General features: G+C 53.6%; 1 protein-coding gene across 2 annotated transcripts in view; it reads right to left on the bottom strand.

Annotated features, from left to right (window-relative positions):
- Positions 1–26,414, bottom strand: part of MGMT (O-6-methylguanine-DNA methyltransferase) — a 163,693-nt gene that overhangs the window by 119,086 nt on the left and 18,193 nt on the right. Inside the window, exons 1-2 of one of the 2 annotated variants that reach the window (XM_080642055.1) lie at positions 15,107–15,436; positions 6,126–6,262 (exon numbers count right to left, since the gene is read on the bottom strand). In XM_080642055.1, the coding sequence (XP_080498181.1) occupies positions 6,126–6,250 (125 nt within the window). In that variant the 5' untranslated portion in view covers positions 6,251–6,262; positions 15,107–15,436. Of the gene's footprint in view, positions 1–6,125; positions 6,263–15,106; positions 15,437–26,414 lie in introns of those variants that run through there. The other variant, XM_080642054.1, reaches the window with a different exon arrangement.

Genomic DNA, 26,414 nt, shown 5'->3' with positions numbered 1-26,414 from the left:
CACGGTCCCGATGGTCCACGTGGCGGACGGGAAGATGACAGGAGAGAACAAAAGCACGAGGAAACGGTCCTCCCTGCCCGTTTAACCGACTGACCCAACGCGGCTGCAGGATCTGAGACTCACGAACCTTCCCTCTCTCGCTGGGTGAACCACCTGGGCACCCAATGAGGCGGATGACCCCTTCCCCCTGCAGTGACATTCGAGTGCCAGAGGGTCCAGGTGCACCGCAGTCCACCTGGTGACCAGGCCAGGCCCAACCTCCCTGTGTCTCAGCAGCAGAGCCGGAGGGTCAAATGAGCAGCCACCACATATTACCGGAAAGTAGAGAACACGCTGCATGCGATGTAAAGGTTTTCAGACTGCAGGGAAGTTGTGCGATGGCGAGGTTACCGTCTTCCAGCATTGCACGCCTGTGTTTTCCTAAGGTGGTTTACGTGGACAAAATAAACAGCCAAGGCAAGCCTCTGACCCTGAGAGACAAAGCATGTGCCCTTCTCTCCGGCTTCCTGGCTCCAAAATTCCTGCCGCTCTGTTGGCACCGTAGGTGCGCCCAGGGCGGGACAGGCCATTTTTCAAGCCATCAAATACTGTAATCAACTTAATGGGAGACTGAAGTCCCAGAGGAGCACTAGAGAAATAAACATTCTACGGCCCTTCTCCTTCGATTTTAGACACTGCAGGACCATGACAAGGTCAAAGCTGTGCGGCCTCCTGGTGATGGGGGCGGAGAAAGCAGCCTGACTCTGGCAAGCAGCCAGCCACTCCTGGACATGACGTTGCTAATGGGAACTTGATGTTGACAGGAAGTTATAAAATTGAGACTATTACACCACTTTCCAAACCAATATTCTTCACTCAAATATTTCTAGGGAAGGAAAGGTGAGTAATTTATACAAAAAAAAAAAAAAAAAAAAAGGAAGAAAAGAAAAAGAAACCACTGTACGAAGCTGTATATACAGGGTGGGGCAAAAAGAGGTTTACTGTTGTTCGTATGGAAAATACAGTAACTGGTAAGTAATAATCAAAAATAAGCTGTTTCCAGACTCACAACTGTAAACCCACTTTTGCCCACCTGTGAGTCACATGGCTAACGTGGGAAAGGAGTCACATGTATGAGCGGGGAGAACGAGGATGCTCTGCTCACAGTCGCTGCGCCACCATCATCAGCAGGGCTGGAGGACGTGGCCTTGGAGGGTACATGGGCTCTGCCTGCCCGAAGGCCAGCGAGGTGAGGAGGTCTCCTCCAGGGGGGCTAGGGCAGCACCCAGTTCTATCAGGCGGTCAGAAGCCTTTCTACACACACACACACACACACACACACACATACACACGACCCAGATGGCATCGAAGGTGGATTTAGCACAGCCTGAGGAAAACGTCATACCAATCCCACCCATGACTTCAAAAAACAGAAGAGGAGCCGAGCTGGTTAGCTCAGTGGTTAGACGCAGGGGTGGGCAAACTTTTTGACTCGAGGGCCACAATGGGTTCTTAAACTGGACCGGAGGGCCGGAACAAAAGCACGAATGGAGTGTTTGTGTGAACTAATATAAATTCAAAGTAAAGGAGCGGAGGGGAGAGCAAGAGAACCCTCCGCTCTTTCGGCTCCGCGGGCTGGATAGAACAGCCGAACGGGCCATAGTTTGCCCACGGCTGGGTTAGAGCATCAGCTTCTAGACAGAAGGGTTGAGGGTTCGATTCCCAGTCAAGGGCATGGTTGCAGGTTCCCCAGCCCCCGTGCATGTGGGAAGCAATCAATTTATGTGTCTCTCTCACGTCGATGCTTCTCTCTCTCTCACCCTCCTTCCCACCCTCCCGAAACCTGCAACCGAAACCTGAGGAAGACACTACAAACGAAGAAACTTCCCTCACGAACTTACACACATAATCACGAAACAAAACAGCAAATTTAAACCTGTAACATGTAAAAATAAAATAAAAATCATGACTTAAGTGGTAAAGCCCAGCATTTCAAGATGGGTTTAAAATCCTAAAGTTCACCACACTTAAAGAATAAAGGGAAAATACAATTATGTCAGCATGTGTACAGAAACCTTTTGAGGAAATTCAACAGATTGGGGAAACACCCTCAGCCTGAGAACCCATGGCACCACAGAGGCCCTGTCCCTCTGCTGAGGAGGTCCTGGGCGCTTCCCCGACCGCCCCCCATGGGAACAGGGAGGGTCGGCCATTGTCACCGCCTGCATTCAGCATCATCCGGGAGGCTCTAGCCAGGGCAATAAAAAAGCAGAAATAAAAGGCATCGTGATTCTCTATAAAGAAAATCTTAGGGAACCTGGGAAACCATTCCTAGAACGAATAAGTGAATTTAGTAAGGCGGCGGAATGTAAGATCAACATTCAAAAGTCAATTGTTACATCCCAGCAGGCAGACAAGCAAAGAAGCTTTAAAAGGATTTTGAATACCATCCGATCATTCAGAAATCAGGTTTACAAGGACCAGGCAGGGTCTCCAAGCTGGACACCACACAACTGCTGAGAAAATAGAAGAGAAACCAAACACAGGCAGAGATAAACTACAGTCATTAGCTTCAAAATTAAAAAGATGTCAACCCACCCCAAAATGATACAGGTTCAAGGAGGTCCCAAGCAAAATACCAATATGCTTTCCTTTTTAAAGAAATTGAAACCTTGGCTGTAAAGGTAATATGGAAAATCAAGACACCTAAAGCCAACACAATCTTTCTTGCCCCTAAAATAACGTTAGAGGACGCATGTCACCTTCATTCAAAGCATCAAGTAAACATGGTATGACAGACGGAGCGAGCACTTGAACAAAACGGTCCGGACCTCACTGCCCCTCACATGTGTGGTCCATCGATTCTTGTCAAAGGCGCCAAGACGATTCAAGGGAAAAGGAAAGTCGTTCCCAACAAATAATGCTGAAAGGACTAAATACCGATGTGGACGAAGTCAACGGAGCACCGCACGACGAAGTAATGTGAGGTCCGGCTCATGTACCCAATGACAAAGCCCTTAAAAATTCTTTGTTCTTCCATCACCATTTATCCGCTCATGCCCTCTTCTTCCTCCGCCCCGCAATCACCACACTGTTGGCCATGTCCACGAGTTCTCTCTGTTATTTAGTTTTTGCTCAATCCCTGGCAAATGTGTTTACCACACTGTTGGCCATGTCCATGAGTTCTCTCTTTTATTTAGTTTTTGCTCAATCCCTCCACAACCTCAACCTCCCCCCACCGGAGCTGATAAAGCTTTTAAAAGAATTCACAGGAAAATGTGTTTGTGAACTTACATTAGGCAAGGTTTCTTAGAGACCGAACTTCTACCCATTGAAAGACGAGGGAATAAAAACACAAGCCGCACCTGTTCGATAGACAACCTGGAACCAGAACAATCAATGAAAAACAAGATGCCGCCAATTAAAAATGGGCAAAGGGCTGGCACACACCACACAGGGAAAAGGCAGACATGCTGGATGAGGGGTTTAGACTAGGCCCGTGGTCGGCAAACGGCGGCTCGCGAGCCACATGCGGCTCTTTGGCCCCTTGATTGTGGCTCTTCCACAAAATACCACGGCCTGGGCGAGTCTATTTTGAAGAAGTGGCGTTAGAAGAAGTTTAAGTTTGAAATGTCCATCGTTGTACTGTTGGTATTTGGCTCTGTTGACAATGAGTTTGCCGACCACGGGACTAGGCCATCAAGCAAGTGCAAATTAAAACGACGAGATAACACTTCCTACCCACTGGAGCCTAAAACGTTAAGAACACCAAGGACGGGGGAGAGAGCACAGCCCCCCCCTCACTCACCGCTGCGGGGGAACGTAAAAGGTCTGACTTTGGGGAAAGTTCTAGCAATTTCTCATCAGGGTAAACACATTTGCCAGGCAATCCAGAAATTCCACACCTGGCAATTTACTCAAGAGAAATGAAAACCTTGTCCCGAAAGAGGCAGGGGACCCGGAGAGTCACAGCGGTTTTACTCATAGTAGCCGAACAATGGACGACTCAAACGCTCACCAACAGATTTAGATAAACAAGCTGTGGGATCCCCCACAGCAAACCCCTCAGCAATGCCAGAGAACGAGCTACTCACGCCACACAGACCCTGGAGAACCTCAACTCACTGCTGAGCCACACAGAAGACCACTTTATAGGAAGCTTAAGAACCAGTACGATGAGTCCCTGGGACATAAATCAGAACACTGGACGCCAGGGAGGGGGCTGGGTGAAAGGGAGCACCGGGAGCCTTTGGGTAATATGGAAAATCAAGACACCTAAAGCCAACACAATCTTTCTTGCCCCTAAAATAAAGTTAGAGGACGCATGTTACCTTAATTCAAAGCAGGATTCTCTATAAAGAAAATCTTAGGGAACCTTGGGAGTGTCTCATCTGTTGACTTGGGTTTGTGGACACAGGGTTGTATACCACTGTATAAACTCACTGTACACCTAGAAATCTAAGGATTTTACTATGTCATTTTTATCCTGAGTATGCATACAGATTTTTATGCTATTCTTTAACTCTTAATGTCCCTCCCCAAATTAACCATATATACGTATGTTTGTGCAGATTTACATAAACCATGCTTCTGGGTGTTCCCCAAACACCTATTTCCCAGTTCTTCCTTACACACAGAAACCCTAACTTTAGCCAATACAGGACAACCCAGCATGCCTTCCAGCTAGGTGTGATCACGTGACCGTTCTAGCCAATGAGATGAGAGAAAACAGCCGCTGACCCTTCTGGAGAGGGAGGCGGTGTTCCTCTTCCCTGCTGCTGCCTGGAGTGAGTGGCAGGCTGGTCCCGAGGCTGGCCTGCAGCACCCGGACAGGGCCACCGCCGAGGCGCAGCGCCCCCCCCCCCCCCCCCCGCTCCCTCCTGTGAGCTGCCTGAGCCACGGCTGCACCTACCGAGGCCGGTACTGGAGGCCCTGTGTCCCACGGCTGAACCTCATCTGAGCTTGATTCACAAAGCGGAGAAACTCAAGATTCATCCTATCCTCCTGTGGTCCATAACGAGCATTCAACTCAACATCTCTTACAACGCTTTTTTTTTTCCCCCTTCATCCCCAAATTTACTTTAAAGAGCGGTTTTTAAGCAAACAAAAAAAATTCAACACAACCGAAGATGCTAAGAGACGCCGCGGCATCTCCCCCTAGAAATTACTTGCTGCCTGTGATTTGCCCAACACGCCGCCAGCTGGGTGTGGGGAGCAGAGGAGCGCACGGCTCGAAGGGGTGCCTGGTTTTGTCTTCAGAAAGTCTATCGATTGCAACACTCGGCTCGACAGGAAAAGCTCGACCGCGCAGGCGAGAAGCGGTATTTATGACGGCCGGGTGCTCATTACGGCAGCCTCTGACAGGGCCCATTAGAGTCGATTTTTATGTTGCTTATGTATTTTCTTTATCTAATGTCCCTGGCATTGTGTTTATTAGCCAGTTGACAAACACCGGGCTTGGAAGTGGCTGGCTTTCCCCCTCCTGGCAGAAATAACGAGAGCCGCCACTTTAACCCGACTCCACAATCAATGACGGAGGGAAGCCACTGTTACGTCTCGGAGCAGAACACGGAGCAGGGCTCTGCGTGTTTGCGCTCCTGCAATCAGAGAACAGAGTGCAGATGGTTCACCAAGGGCGGGCAGTGTGTCCTGCGGGGAAGGCGACGCCCGGATGTCACGCTGCCAAGGGGGTTTCCTGCTTCCTCCCCAGCTGCGGAGAGGCCCGGCGCGCCCCACGGGGCCAGTCCAGCACGCGGATATGAAGCTCCCCTGGCCCGCTGAACTGGGAAGACGGCCCCCACTTAAAAGCCAAGATGGAGAAGGCACCTGAGCCACCCAGTTTCCAGAGAAACCCACATCACGTGTGCAGAACCAGCATTCAGTGGTCACAATCAAGCAACTCCTCTCACCGAACACCTGCGAGCTGCTGAGTCAGGGGCATGTCCCTGGGCTTACTCAGAGGGGGCTTCCAGGCATGCAGCGCAGGGGCCGAAGATGAAGGATGCGGACGCCCACTGGGGCTAATTTCTGTGGCTGTGCCCGTGGCTCCCACTGCCCATGGCCAAGGGAAAGCAAGCAGGAACCACGCCAGTTCGTTCTGTTGCTCTGAGCCACCCCCCGGAGGGTGTCCGGCGGGAGTCACTCACCCAGCGGCCGGCGTCGCTCTGCCCAGCAGCTTGATCCCGTGCAGACCCTGCTCGCACCCGGAGATCCGGATCTGCCCCATGGGGCTGGCCACCACTCTGTGCTTCACCGCGCAGGCTGTGTCCATCCTCCCTCGGACCTAAGGAAACAGCGTGAAGAGGGTAAGAACGTGCATGGGAAGAAGTGGGGTCACTCTTAAAAGCACAACAGACGCCCCTGTGTTTAAGACGGGAAACATCTCCCAAAGCTTTCCCCACGTTCTTGGAGTTCGGTCACACACGGTGTCATTTCTACCATCTGGTTCCTTTGAGGACAGAACAGCCCCATCGTCGCCATCGGCAGCACCCTCGCCTTGATTCCCCAGTTCCTACCCCTCCTCCGCCCGCTGCTGATAATCACTGGAGGCTGAGATGAGGCCTCCTTTGGAAGAGCTCCTAAAACTAAGCTCCCCCGACCTTCTAAAAGCAATTAAACAACGACCCCAGTTCTCACCAATGAAAACTGCAGACAGACCATGGCATTCGGAATAAAGCATGTGTAAACATAACGTGTTACAGGAGCGGAGTGCGTCAGCCCGCACCTGCACCGCCACACCTGTGTCAGGAGGCGGGCGGGAGGCAGGGCCGTTGGAATAAAACACACAGGCTTCGCAAAGCTTCCAAATGTACTTACATTCGAACGAATGTACAAACGCACAACAACATCCCATGACGTGTCCTCCAGGTCAGTGGTGGCAGATGTCACCTTTGGTCAGCACAGCAAAGCGTTAAAGGGAGCAGAGATTCACCAAGAGCAGCGAGAAGCCAATAACGGGGGGAGGCCTGGGTGCTAGTTTATAAAAGTCACTCTCACCCCGGGGAGCCGAGAAGTCAGCAGCGCAAGGGAGGGTGGCGGGGTGCGCACCTGGACCAGCCTGCCGTCCTCCTCGCCGACTCCTCAACCAGCCCAGTGCCACGTCCCTCCTCAGAAGCCCACGCTTCCCACAGCTCCACCTCCCACCCAACCTCGCGAGATAAACGGGCACAGCTGGGCCGCCCGCCCATCAAGACCCCGTGGGCTCTCGACCAGAGCTGGCTGCTCCCTCCCCATCTCCATCTCCCCTTTGCTGTCCTGTAGGCACCTCAAGTGGCCTTGTCCCAAACGGTCACCTGCATGCATGCCTCCCTTATGGGGCATTTCGGAGAAGGCACCCGTCCATCCCTGCCCGCCCGAAGCCGGGTTACCCCAGGATCCTCCTTCCCTGCCACCAGCCTCACCTGCCCCGCACCTGATTTTCAGTAAGCCCGGCTCTCACATACATGCTGTCCTCCTCCGGGTGCCCCTCCTCCCTGCCTCCCACCTGCTCCCAGCTACATCTAGCCAGGGGTCCTCAAACTTTTTAAACAGGGGGCCAGTTCACTGTCCCTCAGACCGCTGGAGGGCCGGACTATAGTTTAAAAAAAAAATATGAACAAATTCCTATGCGCACTACAGGCCCGGGACGAGTTGGCTGCTAAGCAGGACAGGCAGCAGCACCCAGCGGGCTGGATAAATGTCCTTGGGCCGCATGTGGCCCGCGGGCCGTAGTTTGAGGACCCCTGATAGACCCTTGAAGAGGTCAAAAGCGTTCCCCCAACCACACCGTGTGTAAGCAGTACCCTGAGATTCCATCCCAAGCCCCCAGGCTCCAGAGCCGCCCTGTCCAATCCCCATTTTCTGTGCAAACCGATGGGGGGTTGAACTGGGTTCCTCTCCAGGTCCCATGGGAGCAGAAGGGGTTTGATGGGGAACCTTCTCAATGGCCCCTGAATGCCCCACTTCTAGGGACCACAGCCTGTGGGATAGAAACCAAGCTCCCCAGAGGGTCCCCCCACCCCTCCACTTCACCAGGCAGGGTCAGGGGTCCCACCCACCACCTACCACTTTGACTCGGAGCCACAGGGCTTTGCCCTGTAGGATAAAGGGCACCTGACTCTCAGGGTCGGCACAGGGCTGGCCTGAACCTGTGTAGAGACCTGGTAGCCGGGAAGGACTTGGGGTTAGTTATCCCAGCCATAATCGACATTTAACCCATTGGCCTTGGCCTTTGACCTTGTCACCGAGGGTGCTCTACCCTCTGCAAAATCTTATCCAACAGCCTCAAAATCTGATCACTCTTCAAAAGCAGATGGCCACCCCTTCTCCCAGCCCCATGGGGGCCTCCCCCCATATCTTGGGGCCAGAACCAACAGCTGTCCTCCACCCCACACACCTGGGGACATTTCCAATCCCCCTGAGCCAGTGGCAGGTGCTGGGGCAGGGCATTTGCTACCACAAGTCAGGGTCCCATTGATGGCAGAAGCATCACACACACGTGCTGGACTGGACAGTGTGTCCACCACCCAGGCCAAGGGTCCAGGCCCCATTTTCCAGAGCATGCTCCCAGAGGAGTGCTCCGAGGAAGGATTCCGGGGCCCAGTGAGCAGCTGGACACGCCACCCGTCCCGAGAACACTCAGCCCGCCCATTAGCATGTTAAAGCTCGAAGCAGTCTCACAGCAAAACCAGCTCGTGTGTGTTTACACAGCCTTGTGAGTGGGCTCCCCACGACCCGGCCTCCCACCAGGGTCCCGCTCAGAAGCACTGGCCCCGACAGGCCCACGGCTATTTCCCAGCAGCTCCGGGCCCAGGAGACCTGGCTCAGGCCCCAGCCCTGGAGCCTGACAAGCCACAAGCCCCTCTCGGGCAGGGCTCCCCGTGGCAGGCTCCAGAAGCTGAGACTGGCTAAATTAAGCACAAAAGCAATTCCTGAAAGGCTGTTCCATAACTCAGAACTTCTGGGAAGGCTGGAGAAGCAGCTCAGAAAACTGCAGGAACCAAGGTTGGCCACAGTCCAGCGCCGCCAAAACCGGGCCTCCGGAAACATCTGCGGGGACAGCCAGGGACTGCAGGCATGCAGCTGCCGCTGTTGCCACCGTTGCCCCTGGAAACAGGATGCTGCAGCCACCGTCAATTCCCTGCTGCCCGCCTCCCTGTCACTTGCCTCTGATTCAAGGCCCAGGCAGGAGCCCAGAGCTGGCTCGGGGGCCAAGCCAGCGCACGCCTGCACCGAGTGGCAGGGGGAAGGGGCGGCTGCCAGGAGATCAGCCCCGAGGAGGAGGGGGACCCAGCTCTGCTGCAGAAATTCAGCAGGAGCAGGAGCGAAGGTGCCATGTCCACGCCCCTCCTGGGCCTCAATTTCCTCATCAGTAACACTGACTGCAACCTCACTGGGCTGTTCTGTGGGACCAACTGGAGAACTCAGGGGAAGCCCCAGATGGGCCGGTGGGCAGGCAGCCCTGAGGCCAAGGACCTGCGTCCTCCACGGGACACGTCCAACCCCCACCTGCTCCGAGAGCGCCCAGGGAGACAGACCCGAGAATGCAGAGGAGGGGCCAGGAGGGCAGGGGGCCGATGAAGGTGACTGAGGACGCAGGGCCCAAGTGTCGCCTGTCGGACTTCACCCACATGTCCCAGTGCCAGGCTCTGACCAGGCTGACTGGCTGAACCTCGGAGGCTGTGAGCCTGGATGCAGCGGGGCAGGGCTGCGGGCCAAGCCTGGTGAGGCCCGAGCTGCAGTGCCTGCGTCTACCCCACACAGCGCCCAGCGCACAGCACCTGGACCACAGGGATCTGAGGCTTGGCCTGCCCACCGCTGCCCCCGCCCTGCTGTCCCCAGGATCAGCACCACAAGCCCAGCAACACGGCGCTGACCCTGGGCTGCCCAGTCTGAGCTCCCGCCAGAATCGGGCTGCCCTTGTGGCATGAAGAACAAGCTCCGTGGACCTGCATGGCCACCAAGTCAATCATAGAGCGAGGGAGGCCCCATCCACATCATGCCGAGGACCAACAACGCACCATCAGTCCAGAACTGGAACAACCGGCAAGTCCCACACCTAAGTCCGAACGAGGCATGTGTCACTTCCCACCACATCCTGTCAGCGGGTCCTTGAGTTCTGTGACATCGGAGGGAGTGGCCCCTTAGATTTCTGATTGGTTAGTAGAGTTTCCCCCCATGTGAGGATTCACTGGGGCCCCTCCCCCAGGACTGAGTGGGGCCCGGGACCAGCGCCTCTGGGTTTCTGAGCCCATCAGCAGCAGCATTGCTAACGATAATGCACCACGACCCACCGACGGCCACTCTGGCAAACAAGGAAAAGCAGCAACTGCTTAGCAGCAACGTGAGGTTCTATTAACCCTGCTAGAAACAGACTCTGAGACGCCACAGAAACCTACACAGAAAGCTCTTTCCCACAGACGACAGGACGCTTGGCACGCCCTTCCACAGTGAGAGTGACAATCCGCTGAACGCTGACTCCTACGACGTAACAGAGAATGTCCCTGGGACGGCAGCGCGGGGCCGCTGGCATGGCAGGCAGTGTGTTGACGGGAAGCCCAGCCTGAAATGGCAGGTGGGTCTGTTCCTGGTGCCACGGAGCTGGCAGGCCGGCAAAGGGCTGAGAGACGCCTGCGGACGAGATGGGGTGTTGCAGACCTCAGCAGGGCCCCGCGGAGGCTGGAAACCAGGCAGCAAGCAGAGTGAGGCTCAATAGCGGAGGACGCATCAGGGAGGGAGCGCGTCTCAACACGGGCCGGTGGGAGGCACCGCCTGGCAGGCAACAAAGGCAAACACACCCGGGGCTGCCACAGACGCTGGTGGCACAAAGACGCGACAGAATTTTAAGCTGTGTGAGTACAACAGCCCTTGCCGCGACACTCCACCCTGTGATGCCACCACGCTCCAGGGACCAGCCCGCCATTGGGGCTCCAATGACAAAATCCCACCCGCACCGACCATGAGCCACGAGCCTGACCCCCAGTCAGCCATGAAGGGGGAAGGCCCTGAAGACACTCACTTGGCGGTGACCACAATGTTCACAGCCCTGCCCGGGCGCCTTGGGGAGGCCACGGCTGGGGTGGGAGGGCAGCCGCTATGGGGGAGCAGGGCCACACTTTGGGGGAGACACAGGCATCCTCTAACTACGGCCCGCGGGCCACATGTGGCCCGCCGAGGACATTTATCCGGCCCGCCGGGTGCCGCTGCCTGTCCTGCTTAGCAGCCGACGCGTCCTGGGCCCGCAGTGCGCATAGGAATTTGTTCATCATTTTTTTTTAAACTATAGTCCGGCCCTCCCACGGTCTGAGGGACAGTGAACTGGCCGCCTGTTTAAAAAGTTTGAGGACCCCTGCTAGACATTTTGGAGAAAATGACATCTACAGAGACCTGAATGATGAGAGGGAGTTGGCAGGTGAGAAGCAGCAGGTGCTGAGTAGGTGGAGGAGAACATGGCATGAAGCAGGGCTGGGAAGCTGGCCACGAGGCCTGGGGTACCCTCGAGATAAGAGCGGGGAGACACACGGCCCAAGGGTGCAACACAGCCTGTTTGGCCGGTGCCGAGTTGGCTTTGTCCTTGAGAGGCCCTAAACTTTAAACAAGGGACGGTCACCAGATTGCGTGGTGTTAGGCCGGGAGACTGGAGCACCCTGCAGGGCCCCGACGCTGTGAGCCACCAGCACAGACCGGGGAATCCTCTCTTCTTCAGTCTGGAGCAGTCCTAACGGATCCTGCTGGGTGCCAGAATACAGACAGAACACTGCACATGCTCAGTAAATACTTGCTGAATAGATGATCTAATTGTAGGAACCATTCCATTCCATTCCATTCCATTCCAGGAGACTCCAGCACTCATGAGCCCATAGCTGGCAGGCGGGGGGGAAGAGGAGGAGGTCTGATGCCTGGGGAGTCCAGGAGGGCTTCCTGGAGGAGGGGCCGGCATAGGAAAGCAAGGAGGCATTTTCTGGGGGAGGGGTGGGGAGGAGAGATAGGGGCAGGAGGGTCACATGCTAAGACTCTGGTGCTAGAGCGCGCCCAGGGCATTTGGGGACCTGGGAGGTGGCCAGGTCACAGGAGGGAGTGACCCGTGTTAGAGGAGGCCACTGTGGTAGCGGCTACGGCGATAAGGACCCAGTGTGGGAGATGGGAGAGGGAGGGCAGATGGTGACACGGGTGCCCCCAAGAACATCCCATCTGGGGCAGAGGAAGGGCACACTGTTTCTAGAACGTCCTCCGTGACCGACAGGCCCCGAGTGTGCACAGATTCTTGGGCTAATGGCACAGAGGCTGCCTTCCGGGCAAGAACAAGGAGAGAAACAGTTTAAAACCCGACCATCGACCACCGACCGGCTGAGCACAGCTGGGTGGGAGGAGGCAGCCAGTGAGGACCCCGGGGCAGAGGGAAGAGCGCCCACACTGGGCGAACCAGCGTGAACTTGGAAAACAGAAGGCTAGAGGGTGCCAGGGAGGCTGCCAACAAGCCAGTCCCTGAGCATCTGCCAGCAGCTGTCCCACACCCGCTCCCGCCTTTGAAACCACGGTCCCCACCCACCTGGCTTCACGGGGACCCCACGGGCCGCAGTTAGGACACAGGATTCAACAGCCGGCTGCCCGCGCCCCACTCTCACGGAACCTACACCCCGCCATCCACAGCCCGGCCCGCTCCCCACACCGTCGTACGACAGTCACCTAAAGCCACAAGAGCGGCTGACATTAATTGGTGGCAGAAAAAAATGGATTTTCCATGCCTATTAGGAGACCTCTGGAAAAATGAAGTGCCTTTCGTTTCATCCCCTTTTAACATAAATGGCGTTTAATGTTCGAATTAAGCAGCTGGCGCCAGAGGCCGGGTTCCCACCACATGAAAAGCGAGACACCCAGAGCCAGGCCCGTGTTCTCCCAGCTGCCCGGGCCGTCTCGGGGGGCACGCCGGGCTACCCTGCCCTTCCAGAACCTCTTCGCCAGCCTGTGCTTTTCCCTTCCGACCCTTCCCAGCACGGGCGTCCCATGCACCAGAACGCTGGACAGAGGCTTCTAGAAGGAAGACCCGGCCCGCCTTCTCCCAGGCAGTGTACAAACAAGGCGCCCAGACGTTTGTTTGCCTTGGTACCTGCCCCAAGTCAGCGGCACGGGGCCCCAGGTGAGCCAAAGGCCGTCCCCGGGCGTCCTGTCCCTGTGGCCCGGGCACCGCCGAGGGTGGCAGAACGGAGTCCCCTTTATCCCCCATAAAGGCTAAGTTTCACAGTGTTCCGCCGTGAAGGCCTCCCGGTGAGCCTGCGGCGTGATTTATGACGGGTGTCCCTATGTTCCAGACACGCTCCGGGGGCCGCGGCGAGCAGGGCCTTGATGGCGTGAGGCTCTGGGGGGGGGGGGTTGGAGGGGGGCAGGCACCGTGCCCACAGCAAGGCCGAGCTGCCAACCAATGCGCATGCTCTGAACGATGGATGCCCGGCAGGAAACTTCACGCTCCAAATTAGCTGCCTGCTGCCCAGAACCTATCAGGGGCTGGATAACTTGAACATATAATTCTATCCCTTTTACTCTTTAGACAATAATTCAACCTACTCCTGTGGCTGAAGCCAAGATTTCCAGACCGAAAGTGCACTTCCCATTTGATTAAATACTAATAAATGCAAGAATAAAACACCGGTCTTTCATCTTAGTGAATTCTTCAAAAAAACCATATACTCTCAAAATTCATTATTTCTCTGGAGAAGGGGACAGGTTCTTCCCCTCAAAGACAGCTTAGCAGTCTCAGAGTCTTAATTAGAACAGTTAACACATGATTTACAGTCCGGGCTTACAGAAAAATGGCGTCATCATCCAGGTTCTTTGACTTTAGGTGATCTGCCAGTCAGAAGGGCCTCAGGTCAGGTATCTGGGCAGCCAGCAATGGACAACATCACAGACGGATCTGTGGTCCTCCCTAAACAGAAGACTGACCCCCCACACACAGATCTGTGACCCTCCACACACAGATCTCTGATCCTCCACACACAGATCTCTGACCCTCCACACACAGATCTGTGACCCTCCACACACAGATCTCTGACCCTCCACACACAGATCTCTGACCCTCCACACACAGATCTCTGGTCCTCCACACACAGATCTCTGGTCCTCCACACACAGATCTGTGACCCTCCACACACAGATCTGTGACCCTCCACACACAGATCTCTGGTCCTCCACACACAGATCTCTGACCCACCACACACACAGATCTCTGACCCTCCACACACACAGATCTCTGACCCTCCACACACAGATCTGTGACCCTCCACACACAGATCTCTGACCCTCCACACACAGATCTCTGACCCTCCACACACAGATCTCTGACCCTCCACACACAGATCTCTGGTCCTCCACACACAGATCTCTGACCCTCCACACACAGATCTCTGGTCCTCCACACACAGATCTCTGGTCCTCCACACACAGATCTCTGGTCCTCCACACACAGATCTCTGACCCTCCACACCCAGATCTGTGACCCTCCACATGCAGATCTCTGGTCCTCCACACACAGATCTCTGACCCTCCACACAGATCTCTGACCCTCCACACACAGATTTCTGGTCCTCCACACACAGAACTCTGACCCTCCACACACAGATCTCTGACCCTCCACACACAGATCTCTGGTCCTAAACCAGGCAGGCGAGTTAGTGTAATGTGAACCAGGCAACACGGATGTCCTTGGGCCTTCTAGCCATGTGTTTGGTACTTGAAAATGGATGAACTATTTTCCCCTCTGTCATCCATTCACAAGTAAACAGTGAAACGCTGACGAAGGAAGATGGTGAAGGGTCCAGAGTCAGAGACTTGCTGTCTGTGGCTGTAACCAGCACGCGGAGCCGCGGCCATGACAGGACACCGCGGTGGACAGGCCGAGGGGTGGCGTCCAGGGGGACACCACATCCTGTGACTGCGGGACTCGGCACAGGACACCTGCCCGGGCGTGAGGATGGAGGGGCCACAGCCTCAGGTGGGAGGCTCAGGGCTGAAGCCCAGAGGGGCTGGCATCGCAGAATAAGCCGGGCAGTGGTGAGCCAGAATTGCACGGTCCTCCGTCACTGCAGGTGCCAAAGACACAACCCATCACGGACAGACTCGGGCCCTTCATCCCACCCACCCTGCCGTGTCTCACCCTGTTGGGACCACCTCTGCCCTTCTGCCCGGCATCTAGTGTGGCGGAGGAAGCAACCTGGGCCCCACGTGTCCTCTCACAAAGGATGGCAGGCCGGGCCACACCTGCAGGTGGGCACACGCTGGACGATCGGTGGGCACACGCTGGAAGATGGGTCAGCGCCCGTCGCTGAATCCCCTCTGTTCCTCTGGGGCTGAGGTGACCAGTGACCTGTCCCCAGCACTGTGGGACTGAGAGGGACAAGTCCACCCCATCTCTCCCCAGGGCTGTCAGCTTCTGGGGACAGTCACAGCCAGCGCCACCCCAGGAACTCAGAGGGCTCAGCAATTCTGTGCTGCGTTCGGCAGAATCCAACCGAGGGTCAAGGGCAGGGCTCAGACGAGGCCAGCTCTGGGGACAGGGGATCGGCGACAGTGTTGGAGAGGATGATGGCATCAGATGAGGCCAGGAGGAACTGGAGTGGTTTAAATGAAAATTTAATGTTTAATATAGAAAAATCATTTTGGCTCACATTATTTGATTTGAGACACTTGTTACGTACATCGAGAACACATACATAAAATCCACATTCTACACAGAATCTATGCTTCAATAAAGACTAAGACCAACTCATTAGCAATCTATCTACCAATGACACAATGACTAAGTATTGTGCAAATGTTTTTCCTCGGAAATAGGGATTATTGCAAAATCATACGTACGCTGCACCCAATCTCTGTTCAAATAATTGATCGGTGGCGTCATACCTTTGGCATACGTTCAACCACTTCCCCCAGGAACACCTCTACAGCAGCACATTCCAACAACTAACAGAAATGTAAAACTTTTGAGAATGTTACTACAAAACCGAGCTGGCACATTTTATCTAAATTACAGCAGAATGACTTCTTCAAACAACATTCGCAGATGAGAATCGCACCGATCTGTGATGTTCATTTCAAAGGTAACAAGTTAGAAGAAACACTCACACTGTCACAGAAGGCAAGAGCTTTGATAATTAACGACTCCTCTACACGCTAAGAACCTAACCAATTAGCGAGCAAACTAACATTAACTATCTTCCTAAAGTGGGTTTGAAAGGATGCTGCCGCTCTCTCCACTTCCGGGGACTCAGAACACGGACGGTAATGAGGGCACAAAGCCAGCCGTGGACTTCGGGAGCACCAGCCCAGAAGGCAGAAAACACGCAAGCTTATTCCTGGAGTCCTGATGAGCGTCCTCATGAAACAGGGACCGTCACCTCCCTTGTCCGACAACGTCCTTTAGAAACTCGAGACTTCCTCTTTTTCTTTTTTTTCCTATGCTGAACACCGAGGCCAGGATGGTTTCTGGAATTACCTTGATGGTCCCCCGGGTCTGAAGGGATAACACGGTGCTCCCTGCCCTGGGGGTGACGCCCAAGGGGCATACCCAGGAGACTCGGGCAAGGTCAAACCAAGCCAGTGACCAGGTGCATTAGATGCAATATCCCAGACATTGCTTTGTTTAAAAGTTATTAATAGACTTCTTTTTATTGTGGTAATACACATCCATTTGTAAGTGTACCAATCAGTGACATCAAATGCATCCAATGTTGTGGGACCATCACCAGTCTCACCATCCCCAACAGAAACTGTCCCACTGCACACTGGACCCCTCCCACGCAGACCAGCCCTGGCACTCGCCGTTCCCCGTCCTGTCTCTCGGAAGCTGACGCTCAGGAGCTGCATCTAGAATGTGCCCTCTGTGACTGGCTTCCTTCACTCAGGGCGATGTCTCAAAGGCCTGCCCGGTGGAGTGTGTGTCAGAATCTGCTTCCTTTCACGACTGGATTTTACTCCGTGGTACGATGGACCACATTTGGGTTTGTCCACTCATTCCTTGGTGGACAGCTGGGTTAGCACCAACGTTGGACTGTTGTGAAAATGCTGCTATGGCTGTTGGCATACACATATCGGTTGGATGTATGGACTTTGGGGTCTGCCTAGGAGTGGCCTGGCTGGATCATGTGGCCACTCTATGTTGAACTCTGAGGACCCTCCACACAGTTTTCTGCAGCATTTGACATCCCACCAACAGCGTCCCGGGCTTCAATTCCGCCACATCCTCACCTCCGCTTGTTATAGAAATTATCGGCTATACTTCTCATTCAGGACGCTCAGTGGGACAGACTATAATCCAACGTGGTTTTTTTGGGGGGCATTACTAATCCAAACATCAATCTAACAACAGGCCTTCTTTCCCGACAACTGCATGTCCTGTGTGCCAGGCGCTCTGCACCCCCTTCTCTAACCCCTGCAAGAGCTGGGAGTTAGGCACGTCCCTTTCTCCAAAGATGAAACCCTAAAGCTCAAAGGCAGTGACTTTTCCGGGCTGGGTGGTGGGCAACAGGGATTGTCTGGTTTGACTCCATCGTGTTGGCCATGCCCGGAGGTGAGATTTGTTTAGATACGAGTCTATCAATCATGCATTAAATGAACACGTAAAAAAAAAAGGTAAAATGAACATAAACTTGCTATCACTGGAATTACTTGGGAGGAGTCTAAAGCAGGTGTTGACATGAGAACTCTGTGGCTGTAAGAAAACAGTCAGCATTGCTGCGGGCCGCCCACAACCCTGTGGAACCGGGTGCTGAGCAAGGACAGCTCAGGTGAGGGACACGGCCCCGCTGCCCACACTGCCCTCTTCGGAAGGTCTGGGAGGGCAGAACTGGGGCCTCGTTGCTTTCTGCCTCCCCAGAGTCCCTGGCACTGTAACTGCGGAGCCAACACTCAGTAAATTGAATTCGCTGCCCTTTCTCGCCAGCCTGGACTAAGCCTACTTTAAATCCTTAACCTGGGAAGGCAACAGCCAGACCCAGCCCAGAGGGGAGGGGAGGGGAGGGGAGGGGAGAGAAGGGGAGGGGAGGGAGGGGAGGAGGCCTTGGTGGGAAAGCACCCCAGGGGAGTGCACTCACAGGGGCAGTGCATCCATACATCAGATGAGGCAGCAGTGGGCAGGCCCAGAGATGCAGGCGCTGCTGGTGCTACTGGACAGATAAAGCCACATCCAGTCCCATCCCGGGGTCCGAGCCTCCCATTAACCATCCAGGAGCTGCTAGCCTGCATACACGCTAAGGCCCCTGATCCCCAATTATCTCGAGAAGACCTCCACCTCACTCTAACTCACTGACGGCCGGGGACTGTGCTTTGGTTAAACAAACAGTCAAGCTGAAACCTAAGCTACTGATAGGGAAGCCACCGTAGCTGAGGCAGGAAGATGCTCACTGCCTCATCCCTGGCCTGTTTGGAGCCTTTAACAGAGAACGTGGGCCTTTCGGTTACCGTCCTACTTATTTCCTGGCCCCTCTTCCCGGGGCCAAGTCCCTCACCCATCCGATCTGATAAAAGAGTAATATGCAGATTGACCATCACTCCAACACACAAGATGGCTGCCCCCATGGGGTCAAAGATGGCTGCCCCCATGTGGACACAAGATGGCTGCCACAAGATGGACAGCAGGGGAGGGCAGTTGGGAGGGACCAGGCCTGCAAGGGAGGGCAGTTGTGGGTGATCAGGCCAGCAGGGCATGGCAGTTGGGAGGGACCAGGCCTGCAGGGGAGGGCAACTGGGGGCGATCAGGCCAGCAGGGGAGGGCAGTTGGGGGTGACCAGGCCTGCAGGGGAGGGCAGTCAGGGGTGACCAGGCCTGCAGGGGAGGGCAGTTAGGATCAATCAGGCTGGCAGGGGAGTGGTTAGGGGGTGATCAGGCTGGCAGGCAGAAGTGGTTAGGGGCAATCAGGAAGGCAGGCAGGTGAGCAGTTGGGAGCCAGCAGTCCTGGATTGTGAGAGGGATGTCTGACTGCCCGTTTAGGCCCGATCCTAAATGGGCAGTCAGACATCCCTCGAGGGGTCCCAGATTGGAGAGGGTGCAGGCTGGGCTGAGGGACACACAGCCCCGTGCACAAATTTCGTGCACCGGGCCTCTAGTTTCTTACATATTCTGCATTTTCCTAAGTGTGTACATTTCTGTAAACCTCCTAAAATTCTGCCTTAGCACGTGGCCAATCGATACAACTAGTGAGATAACTGAAGAGCCAGCAAGTCCAGGACTCACGGCCAGCTGCAGCTGTCGGGCCCTCTTGCCTGTGCTCAGCATTGCACCCACTCTCACATGTCAATCCCAGTGTCTCCCCAAGACACGTGGCCCCGCCATGTTTTTCATCAGCTAAAACACTTCTGAAAAGGGGGTTTCCAGGCCCTCATGGAGCTGCCACCACAGCGACATTTTGCATTGTCTCAGTGTCACCATGGGTGCATCCTGGCACGCAGTGAGGTCCAGCACTCTGCCCCGCTGTACCCCATGTCCTCGGCCACCCCCACATCCAGCAGAGGGCACTGGGGCGGTCCCCCACCCCACAGCCAGTACTGCTGAGAGGGCACCAGGAGAAGACAATGTGTGACATCGTCCGTGTCTCACCACTCTCACACGGCAATTCCATTGTCTTCCCCGAGACACATGGTTTCCTACTAAACCACATTTTTGACAAGAGCACTGCATTCCAGCCTCTGACATATCCAGTAACCATCCTCCAAGGAGTCATTTTTGTGGCATGTGATATCAGGATTTCCTTTCCTGAGCTGACCCCCACCTGGCCGCTCCTGGTGGCCTTTCGGTCACAGCAGAGGATGCTCATTGCGCAGAAGCACAGGTGCGAGGGCTCCCTGGGCTGGCCCCGGCCCTGCTGGAGATGGGCCTCGGCGCTCCTGCCTCCGATGTGTGCACTGAGCGGGCCTACAGGGCCTCTATCCTCCCTGCCAACACCAAGCCTAATGGTTCTGCCCATCACCTGGGAAATGACATCCGTCCGGGGCGCACCCAGACCCTCTGCTATTCTTCTTAACTGCCATCTCTGGAGCAATTTGGTATCACACCTTCATCGAAAGCTGATAGACCAGAGATACTTTGTAATTCTTAAAACTTAGATTTTTAGAAGAGTTTTTAGTATTATATATATGGATTTCAATGAATCAGCAACTCCACCATCCAGAATCCTTTATCACCATGAAGAGCTAAGCAGACAGTAGTAAGAGAAATACAGTGTCTGGCAGAGTAGAGTTCCTTTTCTAAAGCCACCTCTGGATATGCTGGAAAATATACCGTAGCAATGATAGCATCTCTAAATCATCCTGCAGCAGAATTTGAGCTGGAGACTTAGTCATTCCATCAATTTTAAACAACTTGGAACTACAATAATTAACTCCTAACACGGTAAAATATTTTCTGCTTAGTGAAACCCAACTTTTTCTACAGAAATAATGTGAAGCATACAAAGAAATATTAATGTGCCGGGCAAACAAGAGAGACAGAGCCAACAGAAGTGAGAGGGAACTGTAGTGTGTGCGTGCAGCTCCTGGGACGTGATCCGCACAGAAGATGCAATTTTGAGCGTGGTCTCACGGGGCAGGGACCGCCGTGAGTATCACCTGAACAACAGCCAGCCACCGTGGGGATGCAATAAAAATTAAACCATCACGAGAGGAACTTTATCCCACAGCTTAAAGCAATATGTATTCCAGACACTTTGGGGCAGCAATAATAAACAGCTCATGCAGGAAAAGCGAAAGTTCCAACCCAAAAGGAAAAAGCAAACAGAACCCTTGTAAAGCCAAGTGTCGGACAAGGACTGCTGCTTCCCTGGAAATGAGACCGCTGACTCCACAGACCACGCTTCCACGGCAGCTGTCTCACACCACTGGCCACAGTACTGGATTTCACTCCATTTCCTTGGACTGATTAGTTCTTTGAAATAATCCTATATAATAAAAGCCTAATATGCTAAGTGTCCACTCATCTGGTTGTTGGTTCAACCAATCAAAGAATAATATGCTAATGACATGCTAAGGCTGCTCAACCGCTCTCTATGACATGTACTGGCCACCAGGGAGCAGACGCTCTGACTGGTAGGTTAGCTTGCTGCTGGGATCCAACCGATTAGGACTGAGGAAGATGGACCGGACACACCCTGGAGCCCTTCCACAGTCCCTCCCTGGCTGGCCAACCTCCCGAGTCCCTCCCCAGCTCCAATGGTGCACCAGTGGAGTCGTTTGGCCTGGCCTGTGCCCTCTTGCAATCCAGGACTCCTCAGGGGATGTCTGAGAGCCGGTTTCGGCCCGATCCCGCAGGCCAGGCCGAGGGACCCCACTGGTGCACGATTTCGTGCACCGGGCCTCTAGTTAGTAATATCCACAAACCATCTTCATTACAGAAAATCTTATCTTTGCATTTTTGTTGTTGTTAATCCTCACTTGAGGATATTTTTTCCATTGATTTTTACAGAGAGTGGAAGGGCGGGGGAGAGACAGAGAAAGAGAAAAACATTGATGTGAGAGAGGCATGGTTGCCTCCCGTATGTGCTCCTTAAACTTAAAAAAATCAACTAGAATTTTTCTCTTTGACCTCTAAATGATTTAATAAACATCTTACCTAATAAGAGACAAACATGTAAATTGACCGTACCTCCAATATGCCCACAACCCATCAGAGTGAGTATGCAAATTAGAAGTCCAAAGATGGCGGCCGCCCAGCTGCTCCAGGCGCCGAGTGGCCAGGCGGGGCAGGATGCCTGCTATGAGTGGGTGGGGAGGGGATGCCAGAAGTGCGATGTCTCAAAGGCCTGCCCGGTGGAGTGTGTGTCAGAATCGCCTTCCTTTCACGACTGAATTTTATTCCATGGTACGATGGACCACATTTGGGTTTACCCATTCATTGTCTGAGTGTTACAGACTTTTAAAAACATACTAGAGGGCCGAAACCGGTTTGGCTCAGTGGATAGAGCATCGCCTGCGGACTGGAGGGTCCTGGGTTCGATTCCGGTCAAGGGCATGTACCTTGGTTGCGGGCACATCCCCAGTGGGAGGTGTGCAGGAGGCAGGTGAGCGATGTTTCTCTCTCACTGATGTTTCTAGCTCTCTATCCCTCTCCCTCCCTCTCTGTAAAATATCAATAAAATATGTTTTAAAAAAATAAAAAAATAAAAACATACTAGAGGCCCATTGCATGAAGAGATTCGGGAGGTTGGCCAGCCAGGGAGGGACTATGGCAGGGCTCCAGGGTGTGTCCGGCCCATCTTCCTCAGTCCCAATCGGTTGGACCCCAGCAGCAAGCTAACCTACTAGTCAGAGCGTCTGCTCCCTGGTGGCCAGTGCACGTCATAGAGAGCAGTTGAGCAGCCTTAGCATGTCATTATCATATTATGCTTTGATTGGTTGAACCAACGACCAGATGAGTGGACACTTAGCATATTAGGCTTTTGTTATCTGCAGCGAAGATGGCAGACGAAGACGGCAGACTCTGGCTGGAGCGAAGGTCTGGGTCCCGGGTGCCAGAGGAAAACCAGTGTGGGAAGCCAAGGGAAGGAAGGCCTCCTGCACGAATCTCTTCATGCAATGGGCCTCTAGTATGTTTTTGAAAGTCTGTAACACTCAGACAAGAGGCACTGCTAAAAAGAGAATAAAGCATCCCCGCCCTGGATGCGACAGAATTCCAAGTCGGCTCCTACCTGAGCTTGGAGAAGCGGGAGCCGGAAGCCTCTACATAAAAGGCAGTGCAACCAGGCATAACACAATCGAAGATATTACCTTCCAAATGCGTTATTGTTGCCAATTAGAAGAATCACTTCGACTTAATTTCAAAGGCACAATCACGCTCAGCAGAAACAGCCTCTTTTTTAAATTTCAAGGAGGATGAGCATGAAGGCCATAACTCACCGGGCAGCTGTAATACGCCCTCCCTTACGGCAACACCGCATTTCACAAACACTTCTGATCGACAAGTCAGGCTAATTCAGGCTAATTTCACTGTATTTTGGTGCTATCTCACATGGGCGTGCAATTACCTTTATCATGTTATTGCCAAGGCAGAAAGTAATCAGAACAATTATTTGGAAACGGGGGTTTATAAATTCTAAATCACAGTTGCTGGCATTTTTGATAAAACAGCAGCTTTATCTCGGGAAGTGGCAGGGCCAGGGGATAAATCACGCATCAGTCAAGTGTAGCTGACCCCAAGTGCATTGCACAATATCAGAAGTGCTTCCAAAGAAACTTTCCGGTGTCATCCATCATCCTTCATAATACTAAAGTAGCTGCACACCTGAAGACGGGGCTGGAGAATAAAATAATAATAATAATAAAAAAAGGGAAAATTCGGGCAGTGTGGGCAAAGCCATTACCTGCCTCCCTTTAAACTGTGAGCTATGGCCCGTGCACGGAAACACATAGGACTTTCCAATAACTCTAAATATCTGTATTCATATCATCACGCAGTTGTAAATATAAATGAAGGAGTAGAGTCCTAAAAGGAACACACGCCTGCCTCGCCTGCATTTCTTCTGAAACCACTGTCCCAGCCGGCTCTGTGCGGGGACCTGCACACGCACAGCCTCCACATCTGTTCTCTGGTCCTCGTTTTCTCTGAAACTTGATTGCAAAAAAAAAATAAAAATAAAAATAAGGATGTAACTTGATTTGAAAGACAAGAAAGGGAGAAATCCTGGAATCCCCACATCAGTTTCCCCTAAGTTAATTACAGGTGACAGGGAGCGCGGGAGTGACACAGGCCATTAGGAAGGCAGCTGGCCGGGTCCCCAATCACATCTTCACAACGGAGAAGCCGCCTTGGACCTGGGCCCCAGCTGTCTTTAGGGAAAGACAGCTACCACATCACACCGCACCCCCAGCATACATTATCCATACCTTGTTTCCCTCCCACTTATAAGGCAAAATAAAATAACCGTGTGATCACTGGGTTCCTTTTCTGCCAGAAAGCAAATACCGCAGAGAAAGCACGCTTCTGCACCGCTTTGCAGGGGACCCCTGACAAGGACCTGTGGGAAAGTCTAGCTGGGAGGACTGACAATTATTAGCTGAAGATGCCTGGCGCCTGGCCAGGTGCTTTACACACATTATCTCATTTCCTCTTCCCAGCAAACCTCAGGTAGAGCAAGTCACTTGTAGATGAGGAAACAGATTGAGATGTTAAGCAAGCAGCCCAAGGACACAGCGCACAGTGGCAGGTGGGTAGTCAAGGTCAAACCCCAAGTACTTCAAAGCATAGGCTTCTGCCAGACCCACAACCGTCTGCAGCACAGACACATTCCACACTGGATGTGTCAGCACAGGCTGGGTTAGTGTGTCGTAACAAACACCACCGAACCTCCACTCGGGTCTGGGGTACTCTCCAAGGCGGGGGCCTCTGTGTGGGGCGTACACCCACACAGGCCGCCTCATCTCACAGCATCGCTCGGACATCCCACACTAGCCTGCCTGCCACCACGGGGAAGGGCAGGGCGACTGTGCACAGGTGGGGAATGGGCCCGCCTCCCTAGAACAAGGTCTGGACATTTCAGAGGATGTCCAACAAGTTCCAATCTTCATCTGCTGGAAATCGACAATTTCTGTCAGCTCAGTTTTACAGTCCTCTGCCACCAGCAAACCCCACTTCGTGAAACATGAGTCAGGGCTAAGACCCTACCTAACAAGTGTCCATAAAGATACACCCTCCCTTACAACTGCTGGCCATCACACCTCTAAGAGCGAACACGGCATGAGTCCCCATTTAGACCTTAAAAACCAGCAGACCTCTGAAAGGGTTTCATGTCCATCTAACAAACTTCCAACATCTCTGTTTACAACAAAGGGAAGTAAGAATCATAACGAATCCTATGTAGTAAAAAGTGCCAATTCAAAGGTAAAGCGGGGCGGGAGTGAGGGATATCTGTAACAACGTCAACAACAAAAAATAGAAATGTGTATATATATATATAAATAAATAAAAAAAATAACATCAAATGGGTTAGTGAAAAACAAAAGACCCATGAAATTCAGAGAGAATGCTATGAAAGGAAATTATTATTCTTCACATAAAATAATGTTAGAGGACCCTCACTGTTTTATTTCTTCTCAACATGCAACATTTAGATATTTGAGAAATGAGCTAATTAACTGGTCCACCTATTCTGAAAGGAAATGATTTCCTTTCCGTCTATGCCAGTCCCAGTGTCAACCCTGAGCGCCCAGCCCGCTTCCCCGAGTCCTTCAAAGAACGCCACACCCCCCCCCCCTTTAGGCCAGGCAAGCAGACGGACCATTCTCCTTCGCAAACAAGATTCCGCCAGCAGCCCCGTCTGCACTGGTGACCTCCCGACAAGCACACGGCGGGCCGGAGTCTGTTTAAAAGAACCCGCACGGAAGTGAGCGACACAGGCCACAAGAGCCCCAAGCTCGGCAAGGGTGCAGGCGGGGATGGAAGTGGATTAGAACGGCAGGTGCCAGGACAAACTCAGCCTGTAAGGTGCACGCAGGTGACAGACAGACACGTGCTGCATCGTGACGTGCTGGCCTGGGTGGCAGCAGGTACACGGGCCCCTTCTGTCCGCTGAGAGGGGCCGGGGAGAGGGGATGGGAGGACGAGAAGCTCCGTGGGGCCGTCGTGGTCCCCTCCCTGCTGGCAGACAGGCATTAACCTTCTCAACAAAAGCCCTCGGTGGCCTCGGGGACTCAGAACCATGACGCTACGTGTTTACCACCGAGCCATGCTGGCGCAGAGGTGCAGGTATGGGGAGGGGACGCGAGTTGTGGCTGGGAGAGAAAAAGGTTACATAGATCATAAATTAAGGTCAGTGTCAGCGGGCCAGCAGCTTTCTATCACATCACAAATCAGATGCAGAAACGTCTCCTCCCGCTTAAAATCAGAGCCCACTGAGGATATGGGCTCACAGCTCTGCCCTCCTGGGCCGCTCCTGCCCAAGAGGAGGAGAAGGAAGCGAGCACGCAAGACCTTTATCCGAGAGCAGTCATCAGCCGAGGAGAGGTGTGGACTGTGCACCAGTTTATCTAAAACAGGGCGCAACACCGCTGTGGCGGTATTTCTTCCAGAAGCACGGAGACACCGGGCATCGGAATCATCCTGGACTCCGCGGTGGCCCAGGCTGCCAGGCTGACGGGCAGAGCGGGGAGGGCCCGGGCCCGCCCCACACCCGAGCGGTGAGCAGTGCCCAGGCCAGGCCCCGTAGCACAGATGCAAGCAACGGCTGGGGCCAGCCAGCGGTGTGTCATTTAGACATTTCATAAAGGAAGCCAGAGACTGACAGCACGCCCAGGAAAACAATACATGTTAAGATTTCACTGAGCCCTAACCGGTTTGGCTCAGTGGATAGAGCGTCGGCCTGCGGACTGAAGGGTCCCAGGTTCGATTCCGGCCAAGGGCATGTACCTTGGTTGCGGGCACAGCCCCAGTAGGGGGTGTGCAGGAGGCAGCTGATCGATGTTTCTCTCTCATCGATGTTTCTA

Source organism: Plecotus auritus (assembly GCF_963455305.1).
Source record: "Plecotus auritus genome assembly, chromosome: 9".
NCBI classification, from domain to species: Eukaryota; Metazoa; Chordata; class Mammalia; order Chiroptera; family Vespertilionidae; genus Plecotus; species Plecotus auritus.
This window is presented reverse-complemented; position numbering and strand designations above follow the sequence as displayed.